Genomic DNA, 24,655 nt, shown 5'->3' on the forward strand with positions numbered 1-24,655 from the left:
AATTAGAGGAGCTAAATCTTTGTTTTCAATTGATTGATTTCTGTAGCATGGCTTCAACATGGATAAGCAATTTTAGTTAATTATTCTCAAATTTTTAAGATTTTATGCGTTTTAATTTATTTTTTATAATTTAATGGAAGATTTAGGTATTTGGAACTAAGTTAAGAACAAGGAAACAAAAATGAACTTGGATCATAATATAAAGATTGAATTCAGCTTATAAAGTGACTAGCTAAAAAATATTTATCCACTTGTCATAAAAACAGGAATAGGTGTTCAGTAATTAGTGAAAAGTATATAATTAATTTCCTTACCTAATGACTAGTGAATAAAAAGATACTCATGGAAAAATAAATCATAAACTTGTACTAAAATCAGTGAGGCTAGGATGGAATAGAAATATATGTTTTTGTTAAATAAATGAATTTAAGACTATTCTTGTTATTAAGAGGTTATTAAATACTCAAAAAAGAAGATAAAATAGTTAATTTTTAGTTTATAAGTAATTACCTGATTTATAATATTTTTAGTTTAAAATAGTTAATTCTTATGGTCGATAGGGCACCGGGCTGAGAACTCTCATTCTTTGGATGATCAATCAAAATTACTTAACCTAAATGCAATTAGGAAGTAATATAAAGGGTTTATTCGATAAGATTATTTGTTTATAGTAGGTAATAGCTATTTAAATAGCTTTTTCACAAAAGGTTAAAAATTAAACTTTATATGAGTTAATTTTTTATAAAATACTATTTTAATATCTAAAAGTTAATTCAAACACTGTATTTGTAGATGCAGTGAAATAGCTAGCATGTTGGACAAACAGTGCATGCTGGAAAAGAATAGTTTATATATGACAATGACCTATACTTGCTTGCTGACAAAAATTCCATTTAACCAAAAACAATAGTCAATGGCCAAAACTTAGAAATCAATATAATCACCCACCAAATTTGGATTTAAACAACTAAAATGCATATCTAGTCAAGCATATTTGTACTTCGCTTACTCAGACAAACACCTATAGACAAATATAAAAATGCAAAATGAGAAATACTACTGACAGCCAAAATAATGCAAATCTATAGATTTTGAGTTTCTTACAGTCAAAAATGGAAAAACGGGTGGCGATAATCGGAGCAGGACTCAGTGGTCTTCTTGCCTGTAAATACATTCTCAACAAAGGATTCAAGCCAACTGTGTTTGAAGAAGAAGCAAGAATTGGAGGAGTTTGGGCAAAAACTATGGAATCAACTAGACTACAAAATATTAGAGAAGGTTACCAGTTCTCTGATTTTCCATGGCCGTCTACTGTAAAAGATTTGCATCCAAATCACATCCAAGTTATTGAGTATCTTGAAGCTTATGCTGATTTTTTCAAAATCTTGCCTTGCATAAAGTTCAATTCCAAGGTTATTGGAATAGATTATGTTGGAGAATCTTTTCAAGAAATGGAATCTTGGGATTTATGGGGTGGAAATGGTAAAGCTTTTGGGTCTAAAGGGAAGTGGCACATCAAAGTTCAAGAAACCAACAACTGCAGACTTGAGGTATGATTAGAAATCTAAAATTATAGGTAAAAAAAAAAAGTTAATTATTTAGAATAATGATTTTTAAAAAAATTGGCGAATTATAATGGGCAGGAGTACCATTTTGAGTTTTTGATCCTTTGCATTGGACGATTTAGTGGCTACCCAAATATTCCTGAGTTCCCTCCAAATAAAGGGCCTGAAGTATTTAAAGGCAAGGTGAAGCATTCAATGGACTTCTCTGCTTTAGATAATGCGACTGTTGCAAATTTTGTTGAAGGAAAAAAAGTTGCAGTAATAGGTTCCCATAAATCTGCAGTTGATATAGCAGCAGAATGTGCCAGCACAAATGGTAAGAAAAAAATATAAATAAATAAAGCTTAGCAAATTCGTATCTAATTTTACCTGAGATTGTATTAATTGGAATGTTTTAGGAGTCAAGTACCCTTGCACAGTAGTTCAAAGGACTGCACATTGGTTTCTGCCTAGTACCTTTTTCAGTGGACTTTTGCTCGGTTTTCTGTATGCTAATCGTTTCTCAGAACTGTTAGTTCATAAGCCTGGTGAAACATTTCGATTAGCCCTCTTGGCCACTTTGCTTTCACCTCTGGTAACTTTTATTTCATATATATATGTGTATTCGTTCAACACTTCAATTTTTTGAACTATGAATTTATTGTGATCGCGATATGTTTGTGATTCCAATATATGAATATTTAGAGATGGGCAATTTCAAAATTCATGGAGAATTATCTGAGATGGAATTTCCCATTGAAGAAATATGGAATGTTACCCAAATGGAGCTTCGATGAAGATTTGTCTGCTTGTCAAATTGCAATATTGCCTGAGAAATTCTTCGATAAATTAGAAGAGGGAAGCATTATCATTAAGAATTCGAAAAACTTTAGTTTCTGTAGTGAAGGTCTGATTATTGATGGAGAAGCTAAGCCATTAGAAATAGATGTTGTGATTTATGCCACAGGATTCAAGGGCTATGAAAAACTTAAAACTATTTTCGAGTCTTCAGTTTTCCAGGAATATATACAGGCTGCTGCTCCAGTTCTTCTATACAGGTACTTCCCTAACTTTCATTTTTAGATATCTCATCAATGTAAAATCCAGCAATGTACTCGTTGGAGTGGATAAGAATTGCTTGCACCTCTGGCACCAAACCAATCAATGAGAAGTTTTTAAAATATTATTACTGTTTTATGTTTTTTTTCCCAATGAATGGTCATAATATTCTCGTTACAATTAAAAACTTGTTCTTGATTGAGCCTATACACCGGGGTGGATAAGTTTTTCCCCTTCCTATGCCAATTTTTATGCTATAACTTTAACCTTTTGCCCCTTTTTAATTTGAATGTTCAAAGTTTTGCTCCCTCAATATAAATTTCTGGCTTCTCTCCTGATATTCATATTAGCAATTTTAACTGCACATTTATGTTAATGCAATAACTGGTTTTATATTTGATTACCGCAGACAAGTTCTCCATCCTCGTATACCTCAATTGGCAATTATAGGATACAACGAGAGTTTATCAAGTTTGGGAAACTCTGAAATGAAAAGCATGTGGTTGGCACATTTTCTTGATGGAAGCCTTAAATTACCTTGCATAAGAGAGATGGAAAAAGAAGCCAAAATGTGGGGAGACCATATCAGAAAATTTACTGGGCGATACCGTAAGAGAGCTTGTATTAGCAACACTACGATATGGTACAATGACCAAATTTGCAAGGACATGGGCTACAACCCCAGAAGAAAAAATGGGTTTTTATCAGATTTGTTCATTCCATATGCATCAACAGATTATGCAGGTCTTACAATTAAATGAGATCATATTAAAATATATGAATTCTATGCAAACCCACAATAATTAATTCATATGAATGTGTAATTCACTTTGTAATGGCTCCAGAATTCTAGTTTTAGTCCTGTCATTGTAACCGCAGAATCTACATTTATTTTCATTTTTCTTTTAACCATTTGCTTCCCTTAATTTAGTTATTCTAATGTTTACCTAACATGATTGATAAAATTAAAAGTATTGGCCAAAGCTGAAAAAACTAAAAAGTTCAAGCTTTTTTAGTGATTAAGCCAAAAATAAAATATAAACTTGTACTAAAATGAGTGAGGCTGTGATGAAATAGAAATACAAATTTTTTGTTACATAAATAAATTTAGGACTATTCTCGTAATTATGAGGAATATTACATACTAAAAAAAAAGGATAAAATAGTTAATTTTTAATTTAGAATATAAATTTTAAAAAGTTAATTTTTATGATCAATAAGTATCGAATTTGAGAATTTTAATTCTCACACAAGTGACAAGACCGATTAAGATTACTTTAACTTAAAAGCAATTAGGAATTAATCTAAAGTCCTAAATCAAATAGAAGTTTAACTACAAATTAATTAGGAAACAAACAAAATAGAAAATAAATAAAATAAGAACATAGGATTTTAAGCTACAATAGGAAGTAAAACAAGAACTCCTCAGAATAAGTCCCAGAATATATATATATACACGATGACCTGTACTTGCTAACTGGTAAAAATTCCATTTAACCAAGAGTCAATTGGCAAAAATTATTAAATTGTAATGTTGTAATACCCCGAATTTTTATTTTCGAAACTTTTGAATTTAATTTAAATCAAAAATCGAAAATTTTCACATGTGGGCTACAAATAGAAATACAGTCTCAAATCAAGCCCAATTCTGTGATATTGGGCCCAAGCCCAAAATGTATTATCGAAACTTTTGATTTAAGAACATTTTAAAATATTCGAGAAATAATATGGAACTTTGGCTATTAATTTATTATAAGAATATAGATACATATAAATTAATCATCCTAAAAATCAAATATGATTACTATTATTATGGACCTGAACTAAACAATCAAAATAAATCGAACCGGATCCGAAAATTAATTTAATATGTCGAAAACCACACGAATAATCTAAAAACCGAGTGAAAAACTCGAAAACCAAAGAAAATGAGACCAAATTACTAAGTCAGACCAAACCAGTTCGAATCGAACCGGAATGGTCTAGAAGGCACAGATTTTTTTTTCTTTCTTTCTTTCTTTTTTTTTTTTTTTTTTCTTTCTTTCTTTTTCTTTTCTTTTCTCCTCCTTTTTCTTCTCCAGCGCGCGACAGCTCTCCCCCTCTCCTTCCCGTTAGCACCGACCACAGACTCCCCTCCCCTTTCTGTTCCGTTCACCAGCCAACGTCACTGCCTCCTACCGCCGCCGCTGCACCCTCACGTCCCTGTCTCTCTGTCTCTCTGTCTCTCTCTCTCTCTCTCTCTCTGACTTCGTCTTCACAGCACAGAAACTATTCGAACGAGTGATAGTCGAATCGCAAAAGGGTGCGATCGCTGTCCTTCCCTCCGAGCAACTCCGGCAACTATTACCGACAAGGTCTATAAAATTCCGAAATGCGAGGAAAAACGGCTGGAAGCATGTTGCTAGAAAACAGTCTCCTTAGAGGACGATAAAGAACTGTGAGTAGTGTTAGATAACTAGTATCATCCGCTTGCATTCATGCATTCACGGCTAAATGTTGGCATGCATTATTTTGTTGAATTGCCATATTATTATGTACTATCTGTTGATATTGAAAGTTGTTTGATTACTTGTGCTATGAATATACTATGCCTTGTTTGTGTGGAATTGGGATGAAGTGGACCACCATGGGTTTGTGAGGACGGTCTGTTATATGGATCCTGAATATGATATGATATTTGACCGTCGGCCGGGAAAATGGGAGATCGGCGCCCCCGTGTGCACCTGATGATGTGGATTGTATGGAAAACCACAGGATGGCTTCTTGTTGTTGCGCACCTGATAATCTAGATTTGATTGTAGCCCGCAGGGTGGCCTCCTGTTGTGAGCACTTGATGATCTAGATTGGATGGAGACCACCGGGTTGCCTCCTGTTGGTATGGAAAAGAAAAGAGAGAATGGAAAAGCAATGAGAGGACTGGTCAGTGAGGATTAGACCAGTTGGCCGTATGGGGGATCGGCTCCCTGGTGCACATGTATGAGAGGGCGAGCCATATGTGAGGACGGCTCGTTGGGGTTTTAGGTGGTGCCACTGACTAATTTCCACGTGATGTGATTATATGAATGTGATAATAATTGTGGTTGCTGTTGTATTGCCATTTGTGTGACACTGCATGATCATAAATTTAATCGATGAACAAATAAAAATATTTTAGCATCTGTATGATTGTGTGGGGTGAGAGGGTTATCTAACCCTACTCATTGATTTTGGCGCTCACCCCTGCCTACCTATTTTTTTTCCAGGTAATAGAAGAAAGAAAAATCCTATGGAGTTGAGACATAAGTATAGAAGACTGTAAACGAAAAACAAATGATGATATAAATGTACAGGTAGAGTTCCGCAATTGTATTCTAGTGGGTTGTAAATGAACTGTATTAGTGATACATAATTGAAATAAATTGTTGGGCCTGTATCCACAGTTATGATTGTGGAAATGAGGGTTGCATAATATAGGCTTACTACGGGCTTCGGGGGCCTTAAGCCCACCCAGGTCCTAGTGCCGGTCCGGTCCATGGAAATGGGTCGTGACAAAGTTGGTATCAGAGCATTAAGTTGGGCCTTAGGAATCAATTGCGGAACATAGGAAATTGAATATAAAACTCCTACGTTGGGATCGGCCGTAACCAACAAAGGAGAGACACTAAATAGAAAACGGTCTTGGTGCAGGTGGACGCACTCTGCACTAAGGCGGTTACAAAATCATAAATAAAATAATTAATAATAATAATAAAATACATAAATAAATGGGGAAAGATAATCATATTAACAGTTAGTCAAAGCTTTGAAACGCAGGAGAAATTAGAAGGAAGTGCAGTGGCCTGATCAACCAGTGTACTCTTTCTAATGGAAACTGTGTCCTTAGCTTAAAAATTTAATTTTTTTCTATGAAATACATAACATTTATATATAATTTAATTATGTAAGAAGATAAGTGATATATGGTTAATAGGTTGAAGTTAAACGATAAAAGTATGGTAGTGTATTTAATGTGTTGGATGTGGACTACATGCATAAAAATACACGAATGTGAGTATATGTATGCCTGCGGAAACTATATGTTGAGAATGCGTTGTTAGTGTTAATTAATAAGAGAACTAGATGATTCGGATTTAAGGACATTAGGATGTAATTAATTAGAGTATTGATTTGATAAAGTTTACGTGATGTTGGTTGGTGCAATTTATTATGACTATTGAGGTAATCTTCTGAATGTGATATATATATTAATTGGTGTGATTACATAAATGATATTTATAGGGTTTAAAAAAAAAATAATAAATAAATGATTTGGTGTGATTTGCAATAATAATTAATGATGAGTATTTTTCGTAAGAAATAATGTTGGTGGAATTATTATATTAAGTGATTTTTAGTTATGAGAAGTAATTGCTGCTTGGTGGAGTGAAGTGTATTGTGTTATTCATGAGCTAGTTCTTTTCAAGTGTATAAATACAGGGAATAATATAAATTATGGTGGTTATAAGAAAAGTAAATTGTGATTCTTAGTAAGAGATAAATTGCTTTCTATAAATGATGATGAAGATTGTGTGGATTGTGACATCTTATGGTTTAATAGGACACGATTATGAATTAAATGCAACGAGATTTAGCCCTTTTATGTTTAAACTAATGGTTGCATCCTAGATGTTATGTCAGTAATAAATAAGGACTATTGTTTAACGAGAGATTCTATGATCTGAGCAGAAGAAAATAACTTAGATTGAGAAATCAAGATAATTATGCTATATAAATAGTGGACCATGACAGTTAAGTGAATTGATGAATGATATGGGACATTAAGGGATAATTGTCCAATTATTGAATTGATGTTCTACCAATGACTTAGATGAGCAAGAATGGATCTAGTCTTGTTATTGTATAGACATTAAGAAAAGAGCCAATTACAGAAACGTGAGGAGTGTAAATTAGTATGATTTAAATAAGGATAGTTAGTATTTAGAGGTTTGATAACTTAACAATTATTGTTAGTAAGATTGATAAAAAAAAATAGGAATAGTGATGTATCAGGGAATTTATAAAATATTTCTATGTTTTGAGATTTTATGACTATGGGAAAAATTGTGGTTCATGTTTCTTTCGTTATGCTTATGTGAAAATAACTTCTAAATGAAAACAATCAAGAGTTTAAGAGTAATCATTTCTAAGATAGAAAAGATTTGCAAATAGTTAATAAAAGTATTTGCAAGTAGTAGAAGATTTATGAATTTTTATGAGATGTAAGGACATGCAGGGGTATAAAAGAGTGTGTGGCAGAAAATGATAAGTTGGGTAATTAAATTGAATAGTCAACAGAGTTATAAAGGTAGTGTATGCAATTAAGGGATAATTATTATGACCCAGGAATTAATACAGTGAGAGTTTAATATGTGGTAAGTGTATTAGATAGGGTAGAATTAAACTCCTAATACATGTAGGATGTTTAATAAGCCAGGCTAAGTTTAAGGACCTCGTATAATAAAATAAAAGTAAAAGATAATAAAGGAAATTAATGGTTTTGGAAGTGAAACGCTATTAGGCAGTAATTATATTAAAAAAAATATATATATGTATATATAATAATAAAAATTATAAGTATATATGACATAAAATAAGAATTATAATGATAACAGTAATAATGGTAATAACAGTAATAATAATACTAATAATTTATGAGGTATAATAATAATGTATGCGTTATGTCGATTGAACTTAACATTATGAGACACTTGGTGTTGTAGACTACTAATATATATGAATTTACTGAATTAGGAAGTATAACATCGGTGATACTTGGAAACAAATGCACTAAGGACAGAAGCTAGTGGTACTATACCTTATAGACTGTGGACAAATCAGAACTAAAGGAAATTGCTATTAAATCTAAACCTTTGGATATTTTTCGGATAGTCTACTTGATCATAAGAGAATTATTTAAATTTGAAGGAATCCTTTGGAGTGAATATGTACATTAATGATATAAGATTTGATTGTGACTTGAATTGATTAATCGGAATTAATGGATTCCTTGTATCTGGTATGACTAATTGGTAGTGTGGTTATGTATAATTGATGAAAGGAAAATTTCATGAAGAAATTTCCAAGGAAAAATTGAACCTATGTGGTTATGGTGATGATTGTTTTGCTTTGAATTATACGAATGTGATTGAATTCAATTGTTGGGTTACATGTGTTTAACTGAGAATGATGTTATGCAAATTTGATTTTGGGATTGAATATGATTGTAATTTGAGTGGCTACTGGATTAAGATGTGATCTTTGGTTGGAATGAGATTTAATGATGTCGTAACGTGTAACCACATGAATTTGATAAAGAGAAATGTGATGTTGTTGAGAATTTTGAAGTGGCCAAATAGGCCTAGTTGAAATATTATGACTCTTATTTTGGTCCCCTATGAGAATTTTGATATTAAATTAAATTAGGAAATGAAAATAAGTTGGAAGGGTGGAATAACTTGATGGGGCATCTGGATGATAAGATAGAATTAAGGTCAATGCTTAAGCATTTTACTAAGGATCTCTGAATGGATGAATAGTAGGTAAGGTAAATAATTATGGTGTAATAAATATTAGGTTGAAATACGGGTAGTTAACTAGATCAGGACTAATAGTGTGATGTAGTACAGAGGGAATAAATAAACGAAATAATTAAGAGAGTATTCTGATATCTTTAAAATGGATTAAATAGTGGCAAAAAAAAAAAATAATGAAAAAAAAAAATTAATGAATAAAATAAATAAAGGGGGATGAATAAATTATGACAAATAAAATGATTTTAGTTTGGTAATCAATATGATGTGAATGTAACTAAGTTAGTGTAGTGGCACCAGCACCATCTTAGGAACTGTGAAATTCTTGATGCTAATAGTATTTAAGTAGTGTTTAAGCATGCAAGGTATAATCCGTTACAAGTATAGATGGAATGTAATTATGGAATAGATTAGTAGAGTATGGGCATGGTTGGATATTGAGAACTTAGCAAGTTAATGGCAGTTTGAGCAAATATTGCCTCCTCAAGTTATGTAATTTGTAGTTGGTTGGTATTACGGACTGAATTGGTATATACAACTAGAAATCTTGGTTGCTGGATTCTAAACACCTGGTATAAACAGATACAAACCGGTAAAGTTATAAAAGTTTAAGTTGAGAAAATGTGTAAACATTAAACACCCTTAGTATAAAGTAAGAAGAATATTATGGGATATAAGATTTGCGTTTAGGAAATTAGAATTAATTGCCTCAAATGGCATACCTCTTTCGTTGTAAGATTACTGTTTTCGTCAGTATGGGTTCATTAAATAATTGGGGATACAAGTTCAAGGAAGAACGTAAAGAAGGTCTTGGAGAACTTGGGATAGAAGATATGGATTAAGTGGAAAGTCTAATAGATTAAATTAGTCAAAGAGAAATTGTTATAGAATGGGTGATTTGAAGTGAAATTTTTCTTTTTAAGATCATTAGAGAAGGTTTCCATGGAAACAAAAGCGTGATGATTGGAGGTAGAAAGACAAGTAGAATATCGTACCTCTCTTCGCTTCGTTTATAACATTACTCTTTTATATGTGAAGTATTTCTTATTGTAAAGTTGTGATCATCTATGTCTCTATTACTATTACCCTCTATTAGGTTTCAATTCGAGGACGAATTGTCTTAAGGAGGGAAGATTGTAATACCCCGAATTTTTATTTTCGAAACTTTTGAATTTAATTTAAATCAAAAATCGAAAATTTTCACATGTGGGCTACAAATAGAAATACAGTCTCAAATCAAGCCCAATTCTGTGATATTGGGCCCAAGCCCAAAATGTATTATCGAAACTTTTGATTTAAGAACATTTTAAAATATTCGAGAAATAATATGGAACTTTGGCTATTAATTTATTATAAGAATATAGATACATATAAATTAATCATCCTAAAAATCAAATATGATTACTATTATTATGGACCTGAACTAAACAATCAAAATAAATCGAACCGGATCCGAAAATTAATTTAATATGTCGAAAACCACACGAATAATCTAAAAACCGAGTGAAAAACTCGAAAACCAAAGAAAATGAGACCAAATTACTAAGTCAGACCAAACCAGTTCGAATCGAACCGGAATGGTCTAGAAGGCACAGATTTTTTTTTCTTTCTTTCTTTCTTTTTTTTTTTTTTTTTTCTTTCTTTCTTTTTCTTTTCTTTTCTCCTCCTTTTTCTTCTCCAGCGCGCGACAGCTCTCCCCCTCTCCTTCCCGTTAGCACCGACCACAGACTCCCCTCCCCTTTCTGTTCCGTTCACCAGCCAACGTCACTGCCTCCTACCGCCGCCGCTGCACCCTCACGTCCCTGTCTCTCTGTCTCTCTGTCTCTCTCTCTCTCTCTCTCTCTGACTTCGTCTTCACAGCACAGAAACTATTCGAACGAGTGATAGTCGAATCGCAAAAGGGTGCGATCGCTGTCCTTCCCTCCGAGCAACTCCGGCAACTATTACCGACAAGGTCTATAAAATTCCGAAATGCGAGGAAAAACGGCTGGAAGCATGTTGCTAGAAAACAGTCTCCTTAGAGGACGATAAAGAACTGTGAGTAGTGTTAGATAACTAGTATCATCCGCTTGCATTCATGCATTCACGGCTAAATGTTGGCATGCATTATTTTGTTGAATTGCCATATTATTATGTACTATCTGTTGATATTGAAAGTTGTTTGATTACTTGTGCTATGAATATACTATGCCTTGTTTGTGTGGAATTGGGATGAAGTGGACCACCATGGGTTTGTGAGGACGGTCTGTTATATGGATCCTGAATATGATATGATATTTGACCGTCGGCCGGGAAAATGGGAGATCGGCGCCCCCGTGTGCACCTGATGATGTGGATTGTATGGAAAACCACAGGATGGCTTCTTGTTGTTGCGCACCTGATAATCTAGATTTGATTGTAGCCCGCAGGGTGGCCTCCTGTTGTGAGCACTTGATGATCTAGATTGGATGGAGACCACCGGGTTGCCTCCTGTTGGTATGGAAAAGAAAAGAGAGAATGGAAAAGCAATGAGAGGACTGGTCAGTGAGGATTAGACCAGTTGGCCGTATGGGGGATCGGCTCCCTGGTGCACATGTATGAGAGGGCGAGCCATATGTGAGGACGGCTCGTTGGGGTTTTAGGTGGTGCCACTGACTAATTTCCACGTGATGTGATTATATGAATGTGATAATAATTGTGGTTGCTGTTGTATTGCCATTTGTGTGACACTGCATGATCATAAATTTAATCGATGAACAAATAAAAATATTTTAGCATCTGTATGATTGTGTGGGGTGAGAGGGTTATCTAACCCTACTCATTGATTTTGGCGCTCACCCCTGCCTACCTATTTTTTTTCCAGGTAATAGAAGAAAGAAAAATCCTATGGAGTTGAGACATAAGTATAGAAGACTGTAAACGAAAAACAAATGATGATATAAATGTACAGGTAGAGTTCCGCAATTGTATTCTAGTGGGTTGTAAATGAACTGTATTAGTGATACATAATTGAAATAAATTGTTGGGCCTGTATCCACAGTTATGATTGTGGAAATGAGGGTTGCATAATATAGGCTTACTACGGGCTTCGGGGGCCTTAAGCCCACCCAGGTCCTAGTGCCGGTCCGGTCCATGGAAATGGGTCGTGACAAATGTCAAATTAAAACTATTTATAAATTTAATATTATCGACTAATAACGAGCAAAAAGTAATAAGAAAAATAAGTAATATTTTTTATTTTGCGTTGAAACTACGAAATCAAGTGGTTGTTTAATTAAAAAAAATATGAAATATTAAATAGTTTTTTCATTAAAACTAACAATCCATTTTGGTGGTTTTGACAATCAGTGAGTAAAAAGTACATAAAAAATTAATATTTTATTAAAAATTCATAGGTTAATTAATGGTTTCAATAAAAAAATATTTATTTACTTAAAATATTTTTTCAACAAAATTGGTGGTGAAATATTTATGGGCCAAATGGATTGAAAATCTCTTTAATTATTAATTTGAACCTTGTGACATTAATTATTATACAATTTCAAATAATTTTAGAACTATATAACTGGAATTAATTTCTTTCCTCAATTAGGTAATGATTTAATTTAATTATATTTATATTTTATATTAAACATATGAGTGACCACAAGTTCGAATAAATGGAAACACTTATCACAACTTCTTTATTATTGATTTATGAATATAAACCTAAATTAAGGTATTATTCACCAAAGTTGCAATAGATACTTTATGTCAAATAGTCCATGAACATCTCACGTCAACGAGATACTTTATGCCAAATCCTCCATGAACATCTCACGTCAACGAGATACTTTATGTCAAATCCTCCATGAACATCTCACCTCAACGAGTAATGAGATTAAAAATTTTCAATTTTTTTAGAAAAACACCTATAGACAAACAGTATAAGATGAATCACGTAAATTTTAGTGTCTTTATTTTTCATCTGGCATTTACAGTAATTATTTAATTTTTACCGTGATTATTATTTCTGATGAATTCGATCGTCAATATCCGATATGTAATTATTAGAGGTATATATGGTAATAGTAATTTTATTTTACTTCTATTACCGTATTTTTCCGCGGGCCCACTGGATAAGTTATAATCCCTGCAAAAATAACGCAGATCTTTAGATTTTGAGTTTCTTACAATCAGAAATGGAAAAACGAATGGCGATAATCGGAGCAGGAATAAGTGGTCTTCTTGCCTGTAAATACACTCTCAACAAAGGATTCAAGCCAACTGTGTTTGAAGCAGAAGCAAGAATTGGAGGAATTTGGGCAAGAACTATGGAATCAACTAGACTGCAAAACACTAGAGAACTTTACCAGTTCTCTGATTTTCCATGGCCGTCGTCTGTAAAAGATTTGCATCCAACTCATACCCAAGTTATTGAGTATCTCGAATCTTATGCTGAATTTTTCAAAATCTTTCCTTGCATAAAGTTCAATTCCAAGGTTATTGGAATAGATTATGTTGGAGAATCATTTCAAGAAATGGAATCTTGGGATTTATGGGGTGGAAATGGTAAGGCTTTTGGGTCTAAAGGGAAGTGGCACATCAAAGTTCAAGAAACCAAAAATGGCAGACTTATTAAGGTATGATTAGATAATATAATCATACATCAAGAAAGTTAATTATTTAGAATAATGATTTTTGAAAGATTGTTTTTTTTTTTTTTTTTTTTTGACATTTGATTTTTGAAAGAACTGGTGAATTATAATGGGCATGCAGGAGTACCATTTTGAGTTTGTGATTCTTTGCATTGGACAATATGGTGGCTATCCAAATATTCCTGAGTTCCCTCCAAATAAAGGGCCTGAAGTGTTTAAGGGCAAGGTGAAGCATTCAATGGACTTCTCTGCTCTGGATGATATGACTGTTGCAAATTTGGTTGAAGGAAAAAGAGTTGCAATAATAGGTTTCAATAAATCTGGAGCTGATATAGCAGCAGAATGTGCGAATACAAATGGTAAGCAAAAAGTAAACAAATGCAAGAAATAAAAACAAATAAATAAATAAACCCTAGCAAATTCATATCTAATTTTACCTGATGAGATTGTATTAATTGGAATTTTTTTAGGAGTCAAGTACCCATGCACAGTAATTCAAAGGAGTGCACGTTGGTTTATGCCTAGTACCTTCTTCTGTGGACTTTTGATTGGTTTTTTGTATGCTAACCGTTTCTCACAACTGCTAGTTCATAAGCCCGGCGAAACATTTCTGTTAGCTCTCTTGGCCACTTTGCTTTCACCTTTGGTAACTTTTATTTCATATATATATATTCGTTCAACACTTTAAATTTTTGAACTATTAATTTATTTATGATCCCAATATATGAATATCCAGAGATGGGCAAATTCAAAAGTCATGGAGAATTATATAAGATGGAATTTTCCATTGAAGAAATATGGAATGCTACCCAAACGGAGATTTGATGAAGATTTCTCTACTTGTCAAATGGCAACGCTGTCTGAGAAATTCTTCGAGAAATTAGAAGAGGGAAGTATTTTTATTAAGAATTCAAAAAGCGTTGGTTTCTGTAATGAAGGTCTAATTATTGATGGAGAAGCCCAGCCATTAGAAGTAGATGTTGTGATTTATGCCACAGGATTCAATGGCCTTGAAAAGCTTAAAATTATTTTTGAGTCTTCAGTTTTCCAGGAATATATACAGGCTGCGGCTCCAGTTCTTCTCTACAGGTACTTTCCTAATTTTCATTTTTAGATACCTCATCAATGTAAAAATCCAGCAGGTACTCTGTGGAACAGATAAGACTTGCATACACCTAATACACCAAGCCAATCAAGTTTTTAAAGCAACTTGTTTTTGTATTTGATTACTGCAGACAAGTTCTTCATCCTCGTATACCTCAATTAGGAATTATCGGATACAATGAAAGTTTATCAAACTTGGGAAACTCTGAAATGAAAAGCATGTGGTTGGCACATTTTCTTGATGGAAGTCTTAAATTACCTTGCATAAGAGAGATGGAAAAGGAGGCCAAAATGTGGGGAGACCATATCAGAAAATATACTGGGCGATACTATAAGAGAGCTTGTATTAACGACACTGGTATTTGGTACAATGACCAAATTTGCAAGGACATGGGCTACAACCCCAGAAGAAAAAATGGGTTTTTATCAGATTTATTTATTCCATATGCACCAACAGATTATGCAGGTCTTACAATTAAGTAAGAACATATTAAACCTGTGCAATCTATGCAAACCCACAATAATTAATTCATATGAATCTATTGTAATGGCTCTAGAATTATAGTTTTAGTCCTGTAATTGGAACTGCGGAACCTACAGTTATTTCCATTTTTCTTTTAACCATTTGTTTCCCTGAATTTATTATTATTTTTTTAAAGCATAAGATGCTTATATATTATTGGAATCAAATTGAAGAACATCATAAGTAAGAGATGGAGAGGAGTTGCTCGCCCTAGCAAATCAACAGACTAATTCGCTGATTTTCTAATAATTTGAACTCGCATGAAGGATTATCATTCATCAATTGTTTACAATCGAAAATCAAAGAACGGAAATAAAAAATTCTCTTGTTTCATCAGCTTCAATGCTTCCTTTAATTTAGTTATTCTAATATTTACCAAACTTTATTTCAAATTAAATCTTGATTTCACTCTTTATTAATATCATCTCTCGGGCAGGAGATGTCTTCATTTTAGCTGAATTTAAATTTAAAAATAAAAGTGATAACAAACAAAGTGAATTAATTTTTAATTAAAATTTTGAGGGTTAACACATCCAGTTATTAGATGTTAAATGATTCTTTTATTCCAAGAAGACAATAGCAAATTGATGTTCTGAATAATCCAAAGGGGCAACCACTAGTCCTAATTAATTAGTAATTTTAAATTTCTATGCATAAAAAAAAAAAATTCTTTTTTCCAATGTTAAATTATATTAAAAAAATATTTAAATGTAATAATGAGCAGTCCACTTACAACCAACGTTGCCTATCCATTTCCACAGATATTCAAAGAATAACAGACACAACCGAACTGACGCACTGCGCACAGATGACAGAAGGAGAGAGCTAGAATTTTGGACACTCAGCTATCTTTCCGTTTCCATGGCGATATCTTCATCTTTTCTTCACCCCCTTCACCAAAATTTGTACCCGAAATACCCTCATCTTTCTCGTAATTCCCGAATTTTCCATCCTCGTCTCCAGTTTTCCTCGCTCAGGTTCCACTCCACGATTCGCGCCACTTCAGCAGTTGCTCTTGAACGAGTAAATACTTTAATTTTCTCTGTTCTCATGTTCTACGCTTTTTTTCCTTTTTTGTTTTGAGAATTTTGATGGCTTAGTTGAATAAATTGAATGGTTTTGGAATGTTTTAACTGAATTATCATTTTTCTTTGTTTTTGGTAGAGAAGTAAGGTGCTTTTGATTTCTGAGATACACTAGAATTTTGAATGTAAATTCTCATTATTTAGGATTCAATTTCCTGAACTTTTTGAACTTACTCAAGAGGTTGAATTCTTACCTTTTACTTACTCTTTTATGTAGATTAAAAATGACAGAAGAAGAATGAATTCCTATTGATTCTTGCTTTTATTTGAAAACCAATCAATTAAGGCATGTTTATTTGGAAAATCCAGATACAAATTAAGCCCAGTAGTCAAGGCTGTGGGAAAGTGCTGTCAAAATTTGTCGTATGGGAAGCGATTTATTTCCAACTAAACACTTCTTTTATCCAATTTGGGCTGCATTTGTGAATTGTAATAGACTTTGAAAGTTTGAATTTTCAGTGCAGCCGAAAACAAATGTACTTGAACGATTTTACATACATTGCCTGTCTAAGACATCCTGATCTAAATGTTATAAATGGAATATGATTTTTTTTCTAATGTTAATTCCAGTTTTTAGTTCTGATATATTATTAGATTTGATAAGAATCTCTGCATTCAGGATTTAGGCAAACAGGAAGAGCAGAGTCAAACTTTGGAAGTTGACCCATTTGCTTGTCCAATCTGTTATGAGCCTCTCATAAGAAAAGGCCCGCCTGGTTTTAATTTGTAAGTTGTGATTCTTAATGGTATGGTAAGCTTTTTTCATTTTCTGATGTTCCTTTAGGATCTGACATGGTAACTACAATACCTGCAGGTCCGCAATCTACCGGTCTGGTTTCAAATGTAAGAAATGCAACAAAACATACACCAGCAAAGACAAATATCTGGACCTCACAATTACTGCTGCAATGAAAGAATATACTGAAGTCAAACCTGCTAGGAGCGAGCTATTCCGGTATACTAAGATTACTGAACTTAATCTGATGATATCACACAGAACACTGTTCAGATGAATTTGAAGTTATCACACACTCTTGTACATAAAACCTTGTGTGCCATAACTCTTTGATAAACACTTGTTTCATGCATCTAGAAATAGTTTCCAACTATTTATGTTGATGAGAGATTTGAAGTTATGATGAATCAGCATGCCTCTTGAATATGAAACTTTATAGTGTAGCTAAAATGGTTCGAGGAAAAACCCTTACCTTAATTTTTACCTTCTTAGGAGTCCACTTGTTTCATTCTTGTATGAGCGAGGATGGCGTCAGAATTTTAATCGAAGTGGCTTTCCTGGTCCTGATGAGGAGGTAAGCCATAGATTATTTTATGATTCAAATATTTTGTCGGGACGAATATTATTTGGGTCATTCAAAATATGAGTGCTGCTAAATTATTCTATCATGTATGATTTGTTCGTCTATATCTAACTTGGATGATATCAAAGATTATATGTTCTGTAGAATGACATTTATGTCTGAGAATTGAAGTAATACCAAGTGCTTCCTGTCCTCTGTTCTGTGATACTGCTGCTTAGTTCATAATCAACTTGGTAACATTTCGTGGTTACTGCAGTTTAAAATGGCCCAGGAGTACTTCAAACAAGCAGAAGGTGGTCTCCTAGTGGATGTTAGCTGCGGCAGTGGATTGTTTTCCCGAAAATTTGCCAAATCTGGGACCTATTCTAAAGTTATTGCACTTGATTTTTCTGAAAACATGCTTCGCCAATGTTATGATTTCATTAAGCAAGATGTTACTATCTCAAATACGTAAGTCTATTTTCTTTTTCCAATTTTTGTAAGCTTTCAAAGTAGGAAATAATTAATTATTCTTTAAAAACATGCAGGAATCTTGCTCTTGTTCGAGCTGATGTTTCAAGACTTCCCTTCCCATCAGGTTCAGTCGATGCTGTTCATGCTGGTGCAGCCTTACATTGCTGGCCTTCTCCTTCAAATGCTGTAAGTGACCTTTCTCGTTCAATTTTCTTCTGCATGTTTGTCATATACAGGCTCTTATGCATATAAATACACTTGTTAGATCCTAAACTCTCCTAAATTCATAAAAGGTAATGGAGCCCTTCACATAAATGTTGTAGGAGCTCACGTTCTAGTGTATGATTTGTTTTGGTATAGTCTATAGGTGTTTCTAGATGAAGAAAGCTTATTGCTTGATGCTTTGAAAATGCTTTATGTGTCTCCTTCATAAGAAGCAAGTTTGATTATAACCAGGTCCCTTCCTTTTAAGTAATTGAAGTAAAATGTTAGAAAGGATCAAGGCAAAATTAGTGTATGGGATGTATCATATGCCAGAAGTGGAACCTAAAAGCATGCAAACTACAAAGTTCAGTAAGATGCTTCATTCTTGTATGGTACTATATGCTTGAGCACGTTGATAAAGTATTTGAGGAGGGATTTTGGTAATTCATTTACCCAGAATGAGTTAAAAACCAATGAGGTTGTAATCATGCTACCTCACAATGGAGCAGAACAGAGGAGACATCTACAGCTAAGGATGCTTGAGTTTTTGATGAACATTTCCTTCTTCACAGTTGATGCAGCCTCTTAACAAGAAATTATTTCCCTTACTCAACAAAATTATGCAGCTTGTAAATGACAAAACTGTTGTAGAAGTTATGATGATAGATTTTGAAGCTGGACGTGTTTTTTAATGGAATTAGATATTGTTTGATCAGGTAATAGCAGCCATCACCTGAATCTGGAAGTAAATTATATACCTAAGTTAATATATTTGCAATCATTTGAATTGTCTTAGCAACTTCCTGCTTACCTGAGACAAATGCCCAAAAATAAGTCCTGCAATTTGTTCTCGTGAAACATACAGCTGTATCCTGCTTAGGGAAATGCAATCAGTAGTAGTTGGTGTTCAGAGCACTTGACCTCTGATTTTGCGCAGGATCTATGCATTGCTTTGATTTAGCAATTGTTTAGTCGAGTAGTGAGGTTCTCAGTGTTGGCCTGGACATGGTATGCTGCCTGATTAGCATTTATGGTTCTTGTGGTTGCATCCACTTGCTGATGTTGACTGCTCATACTGCTTTCTTTCTATGAAACTAATTTGTTTAGTTTAATGCTTTCTCATTATTTGAATAGATGCACGACTATTTTACAAGAATGGTTTTCAATCAATGACATTATCTATTCATGTTAGATTGCTGAAATCTGTCGTGTATTGCGAAGCGGTGGGGTCTTTGTCGGAACCACTTTTCTTCAATACAGTGCAACCACTTCCTGGATACTACGGCCCTTCCGACAGGTAATACTCATCATCTAGAAAGATTAATTGCCAGGCCTTGGGATTAAATATTCTGTAGCTTGACGTATGTACTATACCTCTAAATGTTAGGCTCATCTGAAACACATACCTTGCTCAACCTGGCAGTTTATAACTACTTAATAAGGTTGCAGTAGCGAAAAGTGATTATCTAAATGTTCAATCAGCTACTCAACAGATTCTTCTACTTCCCATAAACAGTGTTTTGTTGAATAATGTCCCAATTCTATCAATATCCAACTTGTGGATGAATGATGTATACTCACCATCCTATTTCCAGATGTAAAATGCTTGCTTATTTAATATAAAAGCAAGACAAAACTAGATGATTTTATTTTAGAGGTAAAAATTGTATATCCTGCATTGCTTTTTGGTTATAATAGGTTTATTGAGAGTAGAGGTCTGTATAAACTGATTCTGCAGTTAAAGGAGTTGTGGGATATTTTGATCTCTACTGCACATAGTTTTATGTCATAAATTGCATCTGAAGGTGGTAATGGTTGTGGCAGAGAATACAGGAGAATTATTTCTATTTCACTGAGGAGGAGATCGAGGACTTGTGCACATCATGTGGTCTTACCAACTACAAAAGCAAAGTTCAGCAATCCTTCATCATGTTCTCTGCTGAGAAGCCTTCAGACTAGGTATAGATTACTTAAACAACGTTATGTCTATTATTGGACTTATCATATTACCTTTCTGTTGTATATTTCAGTTGTATAGACATGTAAAATTAGCAAGACCTGAAAAGGTGATAACCTGGGGAAGATGTAAAGTTTCATCGTTAATAAAAAAAAATATATCAAATTTGTTTTCTGATGTGCCAAAAAACTATTTATTTAACCACTGCTTAATGACAACATTGATGTTTATTGGTCACTAATGAAATCTGGTCAGGCTTTCTAATTGAAGATTAATTTGAGAATGATCTGAAAGTAATAGCTCTGAGGTGCTCAGAGTCAACAATCATTGTAATGATTTCAACAAATCATAGTCTTAATATGCAGATAGATAACACCCACCCTATCAATGTCAGGTTTGCAATACTTGTTTTAGCTTAATGTTCTTTGGTCAAATATATCTGCAGAATTTATGCACTAAAAGCAATTGGTCTGAACAGCTAACTTATATAGCTAGTCGCTAACAGCTAACTGCTACAATTAAACTAAACGGGCTCTTGTTCTGAGTTTTCAACTGATATTGTATGGTGTTTATATTCTAATTCTTGAGAATTGTCTGAAAATAGCAAGAATGGAAATGAAAACACTCTAGATGGTTGATTTGGAAATTGTATATTATTGTGATATGTATTGAAATTGAGGTAACAAGGGTCACATGATGGTGTAATTTGGTTATATTTTAGTGACAGGTGAAAAGGGTAAGCACATGACTTGGTCCTTAAAAAAAAGGGAAGGGAAGAGCAGTAGCCCATGAGGGGAAGGTGGTTGAGCCCATAAAATAAAAGGGTTAAAGTGACATATTGGCAGAGAGATCCCCTCGTGCGGCTCACACGCTGACCCACCCTCTGTTTGTTCTTCTAACCCCTCTTTTCCCATAATCTCTGTTCACTTCTGGATCTTTGACCTTTGACCAAACCAACAATATGCATATTTTACTATTACAAAAAGAGGAATATTTGGTCAGTCCAAGGCACACACAGCACCTCTCTCTTTTTTATCTTTCGTTAAATGTCAGGCCATTGGATCCCTTGCACGTGACCTCCCTGCTTACTGTAATCCCATTTTTAACTTTTATTACATTACATGGCACGTGGGGGTCGGCAAATTCTTTTTTTGATTTTCCTGTTTTTACTTGAATTTTTGTTTCAGAAAATGATTTAATCTTAATGAAGGTTTTTAATTAAGTTGATTTGATTATTGATGGTCACGTGCTCACTTTCGATTAGTCGGTTTCGGTGATTAAGAGATTGGTATTGGCTGAAAGCTTACTTCTATTATCTAATTATAATGAGAGGTTATATATATATATAGAATATTATTAATTAACATTCCTTTTCATTTTGCTCTTTCTTAGAAAAAGAAAAAAAAAATGCAAAAAAAGATGTCAGCTATTGTAAGATAAGATGCACCCATTACAAGTTTCCTTCTTGTCAAGTTTTCTTGGTGCCTTGCTCTTGAAGATCTTTGTATGATAATATATAATAACAATAGCTGCTAACTATTTTTTTTCCTTGTTGAACTTTAATCCAAAAAATTATGAAAAAAGAATTTCAGTCAAAATGATTATTAAATATTAATTTATTACCAAATGCATATTATTAAATTTAATATATTTGTGTTAATTGGGTTAGTCTAATTAGCAAAAATCAATTTTCTTTTTTTTTTTTCATCAACTAGGATTTGATTTCGTTGTAAAGAATTTCATAAATAATATTTTTCAATACATTGGACTTATGTAAGGAAGTGTCTTAATTAAGGAAAAGTTATTTATAAATTTAAATTTTCATGTGTTTATAAATGAATATTCATTTAGAGTTTGCATTTTAATTTTGTGAGGTTGTTTACATTTGAGTCAAATTATCAAAAATTAATATAATTGCAAATTAAGAGCTAAAATATTTTCTCAAAATGAATAAATAAATAGGAACAAGTCTCAACCTTCCCTCAATAATTAAGTGTCTATTTGATATTGTTGTTTGAGTATTTCTTTAGGAAAAAGTTATGATATTAAAATTTTGTATAGACTTTAGAGGACATTAAATTTTTTTTTTTTATTAAAGTGAATACCAAATATTTTAATCACAAAAGTTCCAAAATTGCTACTCCCAAACTACTTTAATAATTATATTAAACTAGTTGTGAGGTAGTTAAATTTTTTATTAATTAATAATTATCAAAGCTAAGTACTAAATTGCTATTTATCAGACTATATTAAAGACATGTTCTAAAGCCCTATTTGGTAAAATTAATTATTTTATTAATCATAATTGTCCTAATAGTTGTTAGCTGTTTTTACGAACATTTCATGAAACATTAAAGGAATGTTTCGTAATTTGCTCTCTCAAATTCAAAATATTAATATAAACAATTCACCAATATAAATAATAGAGGTAATATTTTAACTTGGTCAAAACATTAAACACTACGTAAGAATCAGTTTCCGAACAGCCCTTAAGCAGCACAGAGGATCAAATGGAAAGAAAATCAAGGTAACAATAAATACAAAAGAAGAAAACAAAACATTGAAAAAAGATTCAATAAAAAGTAAAAAATAAAAATCACTTGCAAGTTGCTAGAGAAAACAAATGCATTTTAATTTAAAAGGGTTTTTACATATTTCTAAAACTCTAATTAATAATGGCAAAAATTTATATTAATAATTTTTTATTTATAGATAACTTTAACCTAAGCCCTAACAGTAACCTAAATCAATGTATATAAGTACAATTTATCTTATAAATTTTATGAATAATTAATTAAAAATAACAATTGCCCCTATTTTATCCAACAAAAAAAATAATAAATAGGTGCATGCTAAAAATAGGTAGCCCTACAATAAATTTAATAATTAGAAAAAAATTCTATTGCTAGCAAAACAAGGAAGAAGTAGCTAGAGTCTACAAGTTAGTCCAAACTATACACTTTGCCTAAATAATTTGTCATTTGTGATTATGTTAGATGCCAACTCAAAGCTAGGTAATATAGGTCTTAATTGAGAGATTTGAATTTTCTTATCAAATCAAATATCTTATTCCTGTTTTTTGGTAATTTTGTTTCACAAAAAGGAGAGCCATTAAATTGTCCTCTTCTATGAAATGCTATGATTGATGACCGAAAGTTTGGAAGTTTCAAAAAATTCATTGGCCTTCTTTTTTTTATATAAAAAATATATTTGATTTGATATATATTGGAATTGATCATGTTGACCTAATCGGTAAGTTGATTTGTAATCAGGGTTTAATTTATAGAATCATGGTAAAATTGATCGCCTTTAATGCTATTTTGTTGCTAAAATTACACAATATTTAAAAAAAAAATCATATAACTAATGGGTTTTGATTTAATGGTATAGAAATGTTTGGATGTCTCGAGTTTGAGACATATATATTTTAAATTTATGTAAATAAATTGAGTAAATAAATCAACAATCAACTATTGACCGGATACACGATGAATAAATATATATACCAACCGTGGAACTAGATTCCATTATAGGGGTATGTTAAAAAAGAAAATTGAAAATTAGGGGAATCAAATATAAATAAAATCATTTTATTATAAATTAAAATTTTAAAAAAATGTAGAGTTTGGACTTCAAGCAGGAATCCTCTCACTCCCTCTACCAACCCGCTAGCTAAGTACTTTCCGCAGCAAATAACAAGAAAAAATTGAAATGGGATTAGAGCATGAGATCTTGAGTTTTGAACTCAACCTTAAATCATTTACTAATATATTATTAGCTTATAATAAAAAGGGCATAAAGGGAATGATACATAAGATTAGATTAACCTTTGGCAAGGGCAAAAAGGCAAAAAGGATCCCTCAAAATTGGTAATTAATGAGGCCAATTAGAGATAAGTAAGTGCTTAATGAGTTGTATTTGTCTGACTAATGTTCGTTTTACAAATTATTGTTGAAGCAAATAGCCAAATACAGCTTCTAATTAGTGGAGTGGTTGATTGATGGATGTTGCCATGTTTGATTCCATAAATTCCGGTTTTCCTCGTACTTGTCTGTTTTTAGCTTTATATCACTTCAACTAATGGGATACTTTTATTTGCTGTAACAACAGAAAATATGCAGGTCATTGTATCATTACAATATCGTAATTAATCGAGTGTTTGCATCGTAATATACAATGTTTGACAATAAAATTTATACATGTCAAAATATAAATTTATATCTTTGTTTCAAAATATATGCAT

The 24,655-nt window shown here is 32.6% G+C and overlaps 3 protein-coding genes and 1 long non-coding RNA gene across 4 annotated transcripts; all 4 read left to right on the forward strand.

The window, feature by feature from the left end:
- The first annotated feature begins 980 nt into the window (after positions 1 to 980).
- Positions 981 to 3,515, forward strand: LOC105641229 (putative flavin-containing monooxygenase 1). Its single transcript, XM_089724684.1, has 5 exons — positions 981 to 1,550; positions 1,644 to 1,881; positions 1,964 to 2,139; positions 2,250 to 2,602; positions 3,013 to 3,515. Exons 1-5 carry the CDS (start codon positions 1,113 to 1,115, stop codon positions 3,362 to 3,364), a joined length of 1,557 nt encoding a protein of 518 aa, XP_089580810.1. The 5' UTR covers positions 981 to 1,112; the 3' UTR covers positions 3,365 to 3,515.
- Positions 3,516 to 4,637: 1,122 nt separating this feature from the next.
- LOC149494086 (uncharacterized) lies at positions 4,638 to 6,145 on the forward strand. Its single transcript, XR_016322247.1, has 2 exons — positions 4,638 to 4,957; positions 5,846 to 6,145. It is a non-coding gene; the product is annotated as an uncharacterized LOC149494086 (long non-coding RNA).
- Positions 6,146 to 13,281: 7,136 nt separating this feature from the next.
- LOC105641230 (putative flavin-containing monooxygenase 1) lies at positions 13,282 to 15,495 on the forward strand. The gene is made up of 5 exons (XM_012225735.3): positions 13,282 to 13,752; positions 13,889 to 14,126; positions 14,238 to 14,413; positions 14,504 to 14,856; positions 15,003 to 15,495. Exons 1-5 carry the CDS (start codon positions 13,312 to 13,314, stop codon positions 15,352 to 15,354), a joined length of 1,560 nt encoding a protein of 519 aa, XP_012081125.1. The 5' UTR covers positions 13,282 to 13,311; the 3' UTR covers positions 15,355 to 15,495.
- Positions 15,496 to 16,122: 627 nt separating this feature from the next.
- LOC105641231 (S-adenosyl-L-methionine-dependent methyltransferases superfamily protein) lies at positions 16,123 to 20,586 on the forward strand. Its single transcript, XM_012225736.3, has 8 exons — positions 16,123 to 16,417; positions 17,099 to 17,205; positions 17,294 to 17,434; positions 17,708 to 17,789; positions 18,055 to 18,248; positions 18,326 to 18,437; positions 19,648 to 19,752; positions 20,280 to 20,586. The coding sequence occupies exons 1-8, from the start codon at positions 16,256 to 16,258 to the stop codon at positions 20,412 to 20,414; spliced, it is 1,038 nt and encodes a 345-aa protein (XP_012081126.1). The 5' UTR covers positions 16,123 to 16,255; the 3' UTR covers positions 20,415 to 20,586.
- The last annotated feature ends 4,069 nt before the right edge of the window (positions 20,587 to 24,655 follow it).

Source organism: Jatropha curcas, chromosome 8, assembly GCF_041381405.1.
Source record: "Jatropha curcas cultivar XTBG-Jc1 chromosome 8, XTBG_Jcur_1.0, whole genome shotgun sequence".
NCBI classification, from domain to species: Eukaryota; Viridiplantae; Streptophyta; class Magnoliopsida; order Malpighiales; family Euphorbiaceae; genus Jatropha; species Jatropha curcas.